At 52.8% G+C, this 12,437-nt stretch overlaps 2 protein-coding genes and 1 non-coding gene across 3 annotated transcripts; 2 read left to right on the forward strand and 1 right to left on the reverse strand.

The window, feature by feature from the left end:
- The first annotated feature begins 68 nt into the window (after positions 1–68).
- Positions 69–3,869, forward strand: LOC137476332 (protein-L-isoaspartate(D-aspartate) O-methyltransferase-like). Its single transcript, XM_068194545.1, has 8 exons — positions 69–312; positions 1,077–1,181; positions 1,520–1,551; positions 1,995–2,099; positions 2,326–2,446; positions 2,570–2,655; positions 2,802–2,971; positions 3,245–3,869. Exons 1-8 carry the CDS (start codon positions 198–200, stop codon positions 3,255–3,257), a joined length of 747 nt encoding a protein of 248 aa, XP_068050646.1. The 5' UTR covers positions 69–197; the 3' UTR covers positions 3,258–3,869.
- A 294-nt stretch (positions 3,870–4,163) lies between these two features.
- RPUSD2 (RNA pseudouridine synthase domain containing 2) lies at positions 4,164–8,119 on the forward strand. Its single transcript, XM_068194551.1, has 3 exons — positions 4,164–4,661; positions 5,141–5,437; positions 6,375–8,119. The coding sequence occupies exons 1-3, from the start codon at positions 4,164–4,166 to the stop codon at positions 7,164–7,166; spliced, it is 1,587 nt and encodes a 528-aa protein (XP_068050652.1). The 3' UTR covers positions 7,167–8,119.
- Positions 8,120–10,309: 2,190 nt separating this feature from the next.
- On the reverse strand, positions 10,310–10,391 carry TRNAS-GCU (transfer RNA serine (anticodon GCU)). Its single transcript has one exon. It is a non-coding gene; the product is annotated as a tRNA-Ser (tRNA).
- Positions 10,392–12,437: the final 2,046 nt, after the last annotated feature.

Here is a 12,437-nt window from a genome sequence, read left to right on the forward strand (position 1 = left end):
CTGAGGCCGCCGCGCCGCCATGTTGGCAGAGGGCGGAAGTTGTCCCGGGCGGCGCAGGCGAGTGCGGTGTGACATCCCTGAGCCTCTGCCGCACCTGCCCGGGCTCTGTGAGGGCGGGATGTATCCCAGCGGGACACGGGGAGCTCCGGCGTGGCTCTGAACCCCCTCTCTCCGCAGGCCGCTGCCGTGTCCGTGGGATGAGCCAGCTGCCGTCCGGCGCCGTGCTGGCACTCATGGGGCTGCTCTTCGCCAGGACCATGGCCTGGACATCCAGCGGGAAAACGCACGCGGAGCTGGTCAACAACCTCTACAGTGAGTCCCTGCAGCATCCCTTGGAATGTCAGTGCACGGATATTTCATGTCTGTGTATGGATATTTAGTGTCACGCCGTGTGACACTGCTCACTCGGCAGGGTTGGGGTTAATGTTCCTGAATTTCGGCGTTTGCCCCAGCCTGAACTCGTTCTATTTATAGCTGGAAACGAGGTGTTATGCCAGGAGGGGCAGGAAAGCCTCTCCACACCTTCCTTGCCTGCCTTTGGAAGTGTGTGGCGCCCTTTAAAGTGCTGCAGCTCGGTGTTCCGAGCCCGGGGGTTGCAGCCGAGTGTCCCGCACATCCATGCTGTTCCTCCGGCTCTGCCCGGCGGCTGGAATGGTGCCCGCTGGTCCCGCTCCGCTCAGGACAGCGGGCTGGAACACACATAAAAATAGCTGTCAACTTCCCCAGAATTCCCGCAGAAAGGTGCGAAGGGATGTTGGATGTCTCGGCAGTCATGGCCCTTGAGTTCACTGCTGAAACCTGAACCGGAGTCTCCGTTTCCCGCCGTGAAACGTGACTCCCGTTACACTTGGCAGTGTCAGAGGCGCTGCGCATGCAGGTGGCCACCCTCTGGAGATGGGCTGGTGGCTGGGCCCATTCCCAGCGGGAATGGGAAAGGATGGCCTTCCATCGGCATTTGGTTTGCTGTCCCTCTCAGATCCACAAACTCCCTGAAGTGTACTTCCCCTTTCAAATCTCTTCTTGCTGGAATGCCCAGGATTTCAGTCCTGCCTGTCTCTCTTTTCCTTCTTTCCCAGAAAAAGGGATCGTTAAGTCTCAGCGCGTCTTCGATGTGCTGTTGGCTACGGACAGAGGTCACTACATCAAGTATTTCCCATACATGGATTCTCCTCAATCCATTGGTGAGTCACTTCTGCCAAAACACCTGCTGTCAGCAGGGCACAGGGTGCTTTGGCAGGTGTTCCATGGTCATGTTGTGGAATCCCTATCCCTGGAAGTGTCCAAGGCCAGGTTGCATGGGCCTTGGAGTAACCTGGTCTAAGGAAAGGTGTCCCCACGCATGGCAGGGACTGGGCCTGGATGAGCTTTAAGGTCCCTTCCAACCCAAATCATCCTGTGATTCTGTGAAAGGAGACAAGTGTTTTCCTATTTTTGGGGGAAGGCAGGGGAGAATTAGGAACTGTTCCCACTGGGAATTTTATTCCTCGTCAAATAACTTGCGTCACCCTTTTCCTTTTAGGCTACAAGGCTACGATCAGTGCCCCGCACATGGTAAGGTGAAAACACCTCACTTTCAACAGCAATGGAGGGAATTGCTTATTTCTCTTTTTATATTTAATTTTTCTTCAAGTAGAAAACTGAAACATCCCATGGACATGATTATCCTGCTTGTTTCTTTAGGGATTTTTCTTCTTTAGAGGAGTTTCCCCTATACTCTTTCAGTTGCTTTAAAAGTGTCCTTAGATGGGAATTCCATGTTGTTCCTTTTCTTTGCATGCGACCTTTTTTCCTGCTGTTTCACATCTAATTCCTGAGCCTCTGCCTAAATTATGTCCTGCAAAAGATCTTCCAGGTCTGACACTTGAGTTTTGCTCTGGAAGTGTCAGGCACGAGGCCAGGTGTGCTGTGATGAAATCAGAAAACAAGAAAAAGTGTTGGAAGAGGATACTAATCCCGGGATGTTTCCCACTTCCTTGTCCTGGGTGTCCCTGCAGCATGCCCACGCACTGGAGCTGCTCAAGGATCAGCTGGTGGAAGGTGCCAAGGCGCTGGATGTGGGATCTGGGAGCGGATACCTCACCGCGTGCTTCGCCAGGATGGTGAGCTCATGGCACTCTATTCCCAGCCTGGAAAGCACATCCCCTAATTAGCTGATATAACTGGGACCACTCAGCCTTAAAACCAAGGATGGGGCACAGGGCTTGCATGTCCTCTTCAGAACCTCTGCTCTGGAGTTTCTTCCTGGAGATTCCCTAGTTGCCACTGAAACCTGCCCTGTCTCTTCCATACGGGAGGCATCAGGTGTTTGACTGATGTTCTTTCCAGACTGGCCCGACGGGAAAAGCTGTGGGTGTGGAGCACATCAAGGAGCTGGTGCACGAATCCATCCGGAACGTCCAAGAAGATGACCCGACGCTGCTCAGCTCCGGCCGCGTGAAGCTTGTGGGTGAGCTCCCTGCGATCCTGGGGTTTTCCCCTTGGCTCTGCTCCTCGAAGTCCTTCCCGTTTGTGTTGCTGCTTTGAGTTGTTGTGACAACCAAAGTCTTCCCTGCATGTTTTCTCTCTGTAGTTGGAGATGGCAGGCAGGGATACCCCGAGGAGGCTCCTTACGACGCCATCCATGTGGGAGCGGCCGCAGCCACCGTCCCCAAGGAGGTAAGAGAGGCCGTGCTGGGTGTCCCTAGAGAAAATGAGGGAACCACCGCAAGCTTATCTTCAGTCACAACCTCCACGACGCTGCTTATTCCCATTGTCTGTGGGGGTTTTTTGCCTCTGCTGACTGGGATTTCTCCGTGCTGCAGCTGCTGAAGGAGCTGAAGCCGGGTGGGCGGCTGATCGTGCCCGTGGGGCCCGAGGGAGCGAACCAGGTGCTGATGCAGTACGACAAGACCAGCGACGGGCACATCGTCGAGACCCAGCTCATGGGCGTCATCTACGTCCCTCTCACAGACAAGGAAAAGCAGTGGCCTCGGTAAAATCTGCTCTTCCCTGAGGAACACTCCTTCCTCTCCCTCTGAGCTTGCTCTCCTTGGCTTTGCTGACCGAGTCCTGGATCCCTGGCAGATGCTGTTTGTGGAAAACAAAAGGAGAGAACAGCTTGGCAAAGCAGGGGTTGTTTTCTGTTTGATAGGGCTTGCAGAGTTTTATTTCCTCTTTTCCTGAAGCCTGTCTTGTGTTTTTAAATTCCATGTGATGCTGGCACAGAACTGAGGGAGTAGTAACTGTTGGTTTTCCTTTGCCTCAGGGATGACCTCTGACACACGGCTGGATGTCTCTAAAGGCACCTCAGAAAGCTCATGAGAGGGACTTAGGCCTGTAGATGGTCAGTATGGTTTGGCTTTTTAATGGAAATTTCATCAGTGGATAAAGGGAAGTTCTGCTTCAGAGGAGCTCGTTCTGGAGGGATGGAGAACAGGGAGAGGACCAGGGAAGGCTCTTGGAGGCCGTGGCAGCTTCCAGGGAGCGTATCCAGACAACTCCAGCTTTCCTCCCTGATAAACTCTAGATAACACCAGATCACAGAGAATTCTGACAGCAGACAGGAATGCCTAAAGCTTCACTAAAACCACTTTAATATCGACTACTCTGCCTAATGCTTGGCGAAAATAAGTCACAATTAGTGTCTTGGAGCAGCAATGTACCCTGGTTTGTCAGTTTTTAAAGTATGGGAGCGTGTTCTCTTCCTGCCTGCACCAACTAATTCAGTGATGGGATTTTGAGGGTACGAAAAACGCTCGGGGTTTTTTTCTGTTTGGAGTTTTCAAAAATATTCATTGCTGGCCTTGACCCTCTTTGGGGTCACCAAAAGCACGCATTTCTTGGCTTTTCTGATTGGGGTTACAAAAAAAATGCTCGTGTTTCGGCTTTTCCCTGACGCGTCCCTCCCGCAGGCGGTGACTGAGGAGGCTCACGAGGGGCAGGCGGGCTGCGGTGAGGCTCGAGGGTCATTTGTGGAGCAGTTCTGAGGGGGGACACTGCTGGGAGGTAAATAAATTAAAGAAATACGTAAATAAAGGCGGTCTCGCTCCTCCATCGCCTCCGCCTCACGACGCTGTGGGGGGGGGGGGGGGGGGGGGGAAGGCGGGAACGGGACGGGGGTGCCGGGGGCGTGGCCTGGCGGTGCCGGCCCGCGCTGATTGGCCCGCGCCGGCCGGCGCGGCGCGATGCGTCACGGCGTGCGGCGCGCGGTGTGGCCGGTGTGGGCGCGCGCGGCGGGGATCGGGGTCCGGCCGCCGCCGCCGCCGCCGCCGCCGCCGCCCCGCGGGGACATGGCCGAGCCGGGCCCCGGCCCCAGCCGAGCCCGCGAGGAGGAGCCGGGCCCCGCCGGCAAGGAGGAGGCGGCGCCGGCCCCCAAGAAGCGGCGGCTGGCGGGCGGCGAGCGGTACGTGCCGCCGCCGCGGAAGCTGAACGCCGGCGTGAGCTTCGGCGCCGAGCACTTCGCTGAGACCTCGTACTACTTCGAGGGCGGCCTGCGCAAGGTGCGCCCCTACTACTTCGACTTCCGCACCTACTGCAAGGGGCGCTGGGTGGGCCGCAGCCTCTCGCACGTCTTCGGCACCGAGTTCCGAGCGCAGCCCCTCGCCTATTACCGCGCCGCCGCCCGCGCCGGCCGCCTGCGCCTCAACGAGGAGCCCGTGCGCGACCTGGACATCGTGCTCAAGGTGGGCGGGCCCCGCCCTGGGCGCTCCCGAGGGGGATCGTGGGCTGGTGGCAGAGCCCGGCCTGCCCCAAGCCGTGAGCATCGCCCCACGGGCGGTGTGGTCGGCTAACGGAGGTTGGACTCGATAATCCTGACGGGTTCGTTTCAGTTCGACGTGTTCTACGGTTCTGTGAACGCTGTAGGGAGGTTGAAGGGGAAATCTAGGCTCCCGGGGAATCCCTGCCCCACTGGGAATGTGGGGATCCTACAGCCCCACGCGTGCCCCACAGCTTCCTTGGCCCCTAGGAATGGGAATACCCTATGGGCAGGTGATCGGATTTGCGTGGTGATGCACACGCTTGTTAGCTTGTCGTCCTAAATCCGGTATCCCAGGAGAAAGGGGCTTTCATTCTTCTCCCACAGTGTCAAGTCCCTGTTGTTTGTGGCCGGGTGGGTGGTTGCACAAGCTGGAGTCAGGCTAATTGTCCATACCCCTTCCAGAACAACGACTTCCTCAGGAACACGGTGCATCGGCACGAGCCGCCGGTCACTGCCCAGCCCATCCGCATCTTGGCGGAGGATGAGGAGGTGGTGGTGGTGGACAAGCCTTCGTCCCTGCCCGTCCACCCCTGCGGCAGGTTCCGGCACAACACGGTCATCTTCATCCTGGGCAAGGAGCACGGCCTGCGGGAGCTGCACACCCTGCACCGCCTGGACCGCATGACCTCGGGCGTGCTCATGTTCGCCAAGACCGCGGCCGTGTCCAAGCGCATCGACGAGCAGGTCCGGCAGAGGCAGGTGAGGGCTTGGAGCTGCTGCTGTGCTCCAAAGTCAGCTAGGTTTGGGATCTAGATGAGCTCAAGTTCCCCAGACAACTCACGGCTGTGTTGCCGTTCTTATCTGTTGGTGCTTCTCGTCCCTAAAAGGCTAAAGACACAGTAAAAAATTGAGTTTGGCAATACTGGATTGGAAGGGAGCTCCTAAAAAATTTAATTGAATTTGGTAATACTAGCCCAATAACATTAGAATGAAAATCCTAAAAATATGACTGCTTTTGATATTGGATTGAAAGGGATCTCCTAAAAATGTAGTTCAACGTGGTAATTTAATTTAATTTGGTAATATTGGACTAAAAGGGATCTCCTACAAATTTATTTTGATTTGGTAATATTTAATTGTAAAGGGTCTCCTAAAACTTTTAATTGATTTTGGTAATTTTAGGTTTAAAGTGATCTCCTAAAATTTAAATTGTTTTGGTAATGTTGGGTTGAAGGGGATCTTCTTCCTTAAGGGATTGTCCCACGGACTGTGCAAACTTACTGGGGTCATGTGAACCACTTAGAGATGAGATTTATTTGTGAGTGGACATATGTCAACTAGCCACCACTTCCGTAATTTTAAAATTCCCATTTTTCCAGAGTCTCTCGATCCAAACAGAACTTTTTCCAGGATTGGCTTCAGGACTGTAAGCCAAAGGCTGAGGAGAGATGGCTCCTGAATTTAAAACGAGGCAAATAGGCCAGGCCTTTCTGTTCTTGATTTCCCAACTAGCTGGGGGAAATGTGAGGGGAAATTCGGCTTTAAGTAGCTGATTGAATTATTTTCCCTTTCCTGTTGTGATAAAACGCCACCTTTGGGTGTATTTTATTGAGGGGCGAGGGAGGAGGAGCAAGGCTGGAGCTTGGGTGTGTTTTCCCCTGTGTTTCCTGAGCCTTCCTCTTGTGTCTCCTGGCAGCTGGAGAAGGAGTACGTCTGCCGGGTGGTGGGGGAGTTCCCAGAGCACGAGGTGGTCTGTGAAGAGCCCATCCTGGTGGTTTCCTACAAGGTGGGTGTGTGCCGCGTGGATCCCAAGGGGAAGCCCTGCCAAACCCTCTTCCAGAGGCTCAGCTACAACGGCAGCAGCAGCGTGGTGAGGTGCCTGCCGCGCACGGGCCGCACGCACCAGATCCGCGTCCACCTGCAGTTCCTGGGGCACCCCATTGTCAACGATCCCATCTACAACATGGAGGCCTGGGGCCCGGACAGGGGCAAGGGCGGGAAGATCGGGAAGACGGATGAGGAACTGCTGAAGGCGCTGGTAGAGGAGCATCGTTCCAAACAGAGCCTGGAGGTCTTGGGTATTGGGGAGGAGGACTTGAACTCCAGCGGTGAAAGTAAAGACTGTGGGAATTCAGGTGACTGCGCAAAGTCTGCGGAGGCTGATCCTATAAATGGGAGTTCCTGCCCTGCTGAGGACAAGAAGGATCCCGAGAGGAATGACGTAGCAGCTTGTCCGCTAAACTCTGATATCAGCCTGGAAACACTTGATAAAGACAAAGAGCTCAGTTTGTGTGGGAATCAGGATGGGCAAACGGGGGAGAAGGGTTGGGAAGAGAAGGACCCTTTGTGTGTGGAGTGCAGGACGAGCAGGCGCGACCCATCTCCCAAGGAGCTGGTGATGTTCCTGCACGCCCTGCGCTACAAGGGCACGGACTTTGAGTACTGCTCCAGCATGCCCGAGTGGGCCATGGAGGACTGGGAGGAGTGACCAGGATAGCTGGCACCTGCAGACGCTGCTGGCCGGGACAGCGGCGTGCAGAGACCAAAGATTGACTTTTCATTGTGGTTGAGGTGAACGAAGGGTGCCTTGAGCTGGGGTGGGAGGGAGCAGTGGGGCTGGAGAACTGTCCCGCTTCCCACAGGTGCTGTGAAAAATGAGCAGGGAAGCGAGGCTCAAACAGGAGTTTTATATTGCCCTTCAGTGAACTGGCAGTTGAGGGCAACAAGGACTGAACTCTGCTTGGCACAGGCAGCTTTGCCTTCACCTCAATGGATTCTGGATCAATTATCCACGTGGATAATGAAGTGTATGCACTAAAAGTCAAAAACTGATTTTGCTTCCAGCCTGCTGTGTTCCTGTGTCTTACAGTAAGAGCTGCTGGATGTCATGTCATAAAAAACACAGTTTTTATTGCTTTTTGTTGTGAGATAGATTTCAAAACTACAAGATTACCTCTGAGAACACTGTGAGGTAAAACCAGAACACTGTGATCTCTTTTGTGCCTGCTGTTTGTCAGCAAGATCCACTTGCCTTTGAAATTACCAACATTCATTCAAATAATTACTTCAGTTAGTAGCTCTGGGTGCAGGTATTGGGCCTGGTTTTGGAGGTACTGTTCCCTGGATTTTGTCTTGAGATTTTTAATATCATTTCAGTGTGACAATCAGCTTTCAAGAAAAAGAAAAGCAGTTTTATGAAGGAGAAGACTTCTTTTAAAATAGTTTTATATGAATGATTATTGTCACCATAGTTCTTGTTTTCATTATTGTTTACACAGTTGATTCTTGGCTTCTGGGAGGGTTTTTATATTAATTTTGGAGATCTCCAAAGGGAGAGGTTGGCCAGCCCACAGGAATTAGTACCTTTCTCCTCAAATTACTTGGTGATGTCACCAGGGTCAGGATGTAGCTACCAAATCACAATAAACCCTTGCTTGCTTCCAGCCACCCAAAGGAGCCAAGTGGTATCTTTGTCTGCTGGATCATCCAGCTGTTATTGAATATTTCCATTAAAATTCACTCAGGTTTGAACTTTGGGCTTCCACATCCTGCCAATGGTTTTGCGATTCTAATTTAATTCCAGATATTCAGAGAGGTGATGCTAAAAATCAGCGTTATCCAAATTTTTGATGCACTGGAATACACCTTTCATGGAAATAAATGGAACTTGGGCACCTTCAGTGTATAAAAAAGGGTGGCTGGAGCTCTTACTGGATTTGGATGCAGGGGAATAGGGGCAGATTTAGGGATGACAGTTAAATTAGATTTTGATGTGTCCCAGGTTATGCTGGGAGTTTTTTTGGTAAGAAATTTCTGTTACAAAAAAAGGCTCTGTCAGGGATTTTCCTGACTGACACTGGGGCCAAAGGGCCTGATGAGGAACTGGAGCTCAGCGCTGCTTTTTCTTCTTTTCCTGGAATAATGGCTGCAGTTGGCAACTTTTAATTTCCTGGTCAAGAAACCCCTGGACTTCTGTTTCCAAGATTCTTTGAACAATGAAGATTTAGGATTTAGTTCACAAGGATTGTACCTCTAATTGCATTTTATTTAATTTTAATTTTATTTTATTTTAACCGTGTTTGATGTTCTGTTAGCTGGGAAAATGTTGCTCTTGGAGATGCCCTGGGATAAATTCCCATCTGAGATTGGGTCTGAGGTAAATACTGAATCCTGGTTGTCAGCATAAAGTTTTCCACACAAGAAGAATTCCTTTCTTTAGTACACCTTTACTTGGACATGCCTTGACAGCGCTGGGTTAGGTTTGGACTTGATCCTGGATGATCCTATAATTCTGTCTTTATCAGGAAAATGTCTGTCTCACTGTGCTAAAGCACTTTTCCATACAAATAAACCCTCCTGGCAAACTTCCCTGTGCAGGACTGACTGGAATTAGCCCCTGAACACTCAGCTTCCACACAGTGGCTCCTGTCCAGTTGTGTTTTAACCCATACATCGTGTCTGGGAGCCTTTTGTGAGGCTGCACCGTTGTGACCTGGTTCACTCTCTGCCCAGGGCTGGGTATGATCTAATTTCAAGAAGGATTTAAGTGTAGTTAAAACTTTGGTAGCACGTGCAGGGAGGGCTCAGAGCTGTCCCGGCAGAGGTGGGAGATGTCCTTTCTCCTGGAAGCTCTGTGTTTCACTAACTTCCACTTCCAAGCCTCTAATCCCAGACTTTTTTTTTTTTTTTTCTTTTTTAAGTGAACCATGGATGGCGTAGGCAGAGAGGAAAAGTTTTCCTGTATCTTGTCAATACACTCATTTATGCTTTTTAAATTGCCGTAACTTGATGGAAGACAAAGCCAAATGCAGTAATTACTTACCTGAAGAGAACTTGATGTAATTTTCAGTGAGGGGCTGGGGCCTTAAAGCCCATCCACTCCCACTCCCCTGCCGTGGGCAGCGACACCTTCCACTATCCCAGCTTGCTCCAGGCGCCGTCCAAGCTGGCTGTGGACACTTCCAGGGATCCAGGGGCAGCCTCAGCTTCTCTGGGCAAACCTGTGCCAGGCCCTCAGCACCTTCCCAGGGAAGGATTTCCTCCCAATATTCCATCTAAATCTCTCCTTTTCCAGTCTGGAGTCATTCCCCCTTGTCCAAAGTCCATCTCTCGGAGCCCCTTTATGCCCTGGAAGGGGCTCTAAGAGTGCCCTGAAGCCTTCTCCTTTCCAGGCTGAAAAATCCCAGCTCTCTCAGCCTTTCCTCATAGGAGAGATCTTCCATCCCTCTAATTCTTACCCAGCCAGCCCTAACAGGACATTTTGTTGGGATCTCAGAGGAGGCTGAGATTAAAAGGGATTTGTTCCCAGTGTCACAGCTGGAAGCTCTGCAGCAGAGCTGTGTTCTGAGGAAAGGAGGTGCGTCAGGCACCTCAGGAAGGTGGATACTGGGTGAGACCCTTCAGTCCCTCGGGACACTGTCCTGGCTGTGACCCCTAAAATCTTTGGGACACTCTATCCGGCCTTGTGACCCTAAATCCCTCAGGATGCCATGTCCTGTCTGTCCCAGGTACTGCCTCTGCTTTTCCTTCTCCCCATAAGGGCCGAAGGGAAAGGCGGGAGGAAGAAGTCTCCTTAGAAGTGATGGGGAGGGGAAAAAAAAAAAATTGGCGTGAGGGAAAAGTTTTCACTCCCGACGAGGATGGGATTCGAACCCACGCGTGCAGAGCACAATGGATTAGCAGTCCATCGCCTTAACCACTCGGCCACCTCGTCACACCGGCTCCTTTCTCACCGAACCCATAAGGAAGTGTGCTCACCGCTTCCACCATTTCCTCCCGCCCGCCGCTCCCCTGTGCGGCGGCGCCAGTTACGTGGCCCTGCGCGGGCACAGTACGGAGCGAAGCCGCCGCACCGCGAACGAGCACCCCGCGGAGCCGGTGCAGCACCGCACCATCCCCATCACCGCGGCGGCGGGCGCGCGGGCCGCGCAAGACACCGAAATGGCAGCAGCGGGACGGTCCGTGGAGAGCGCCATGTCGTACGGCACAAGGGGGCGCCATGTTGTACGGAGCCGGGAGCAGCCGTCCTGTACGGCGCCAACGTGTCGTCACGGGCGCGGGGCGGGCGGTTGGATTTGAACGGGGCGGCGGCGGCGGCCGGGCAGCGGGAGCCGGGGCCTGGGACCCGGAAACCGGGATTCGGGAGCGGGGGGCCCCGAGCGGGAGGTAAGAGCGGCCGAGGGGCCCCTCGGAGGAGGAGGCGGCGGCGCGGGAGCGGCGGCCGCCGTTGGCAGGGGCCGGGGCGGGCGCTGCCGGGAAGGAGCGCGGGAGAAGGCGGGGGGAGAAGGTCGGCGCTGCCCCGGGAGCGGCTGGATGGAAGGAGGGCCGAGGCGGAGCCACCTGCGGCGGGCGCGCAGCGTGTGGGGAGCCCCCCGATAAGGGCGGTGCGGCTCGATCCGAGGTAATTAATGTCCGGAGAACGCGTTGATGGGGTGTAATTAATGGCAGAGGTGATTAATGCGGGGTTTGTGGTCCATAAGGGATTGGCGCCTCGGCTGTCTGGGCGGTAAAGCGAGGGCGCGGGGACAAAAAGAGACGGGAAAAGAGATTATTATATCGGTTTGTCCTAACGGGGGAAAGGCCGAGGAGGGGCGGGATGGGCGGCAGGGATGCACTGAAGTGTTAGGGAGCGATTCCCGTGTCCGCAGAGTCAAACGGGGGAAGAAAAAGCGGGGGGTCTTCGTCAGCACAGCGACTCAGCTCCCCGCTCCTCCCTCAAGGACTGTAGAGGACTTCCAAGCAGGATTAGAGAAGAACAGTTAAGGAAGGTGGTTGGAAAGTGAATTTCAGGCTAATATCTCCAATGGCAGAGTGATCAGGGCTTTTATTGCTCCAGGCTTATCTGCCACAGCGATCTTCCCCGTCCTTCCCTTCTTTGTGTGTTCAGCCTGACCGAGAGTGGGTTGAGATGGGATATTGGGAAGAAATTGTTCCCTGTATTGGGAAAATTAATTCATGAGGTTTGTGTCTAAAAAGGAGACAGAGGAGGCACGTAGTTTTAGTCATGAATAAAGGGAGAGGCCATGGGCCATTTTCCATGGGGTCTCTCAAATTGCTGGAAGATGCAGCCCCCTTTTTGTCCCAATTTACCTTTCCCATTGGCTGAGGTACTTGAGGGATACAGACTTCCTGAATTGCCTAATACAGACCCTCTTCGAATGTGCACCTCCCGTCCCCTCCTTTTCTTTGTGTACTTGTTCTTTTTCCCCAAGTCCAGGAATTGAGCAGCACCTCGGATAAGCAACAGTTTGTGTCAATAAATAACATTCTTCTGTTGCTTAACTCACCTGTTAGTCTCTGGCTTAGGCAGACTCATAGTTTGCAAAAACACATTCCTCTTATTCATTTCAGGAGGGTTTTAAGAAAATTGAGCCATGCTTTTCTGGTTATATCTAGAGAAGGAACAAGAAGCAACAGACACAAGCAGAAATTCAGTTTAGAGCGAGAGGGAAAATGTTCTGTATGTGTCAGAGCAAACATTGTCTTGGATAAGGTTTGATCTCATTTATCCCCCAGCATTTACCAGAATCTCACCTTTAAATAAGAGGTCAGATAACCAGTAATACTTAAATTGTTAGCACAGCTGTTTTCTAACATGATATACAATAGGAAATACATGTCTAATGTGAATATAACAGGAGAACATTGACATGAGAGGCCTGTCATACTTCAGAGCATTTCTGTGACTAGAGAAGGATGGAGAGGGAAAAGCACAGCATCAAAAGCTAATAGCCAGTTGTGGGTTTATGCAGTTTTCCTA

This window comes from Anomalospiza imberbis, chromosome 6 (assembly GCF_031753505.1).
Source record: "Anomalospiza imberbis isolate Cuckoo-Finch-1a 21T00152 chromosome 6, ASM3175350v1, whole genome shotgun sequence".
Classification (NCBI taxonomy): Eukaryota; Metazoa; Chordata; class Aves; order Passeriformes; family Viduidae; genus Anomalospiza; species Anomalospiza imberbis.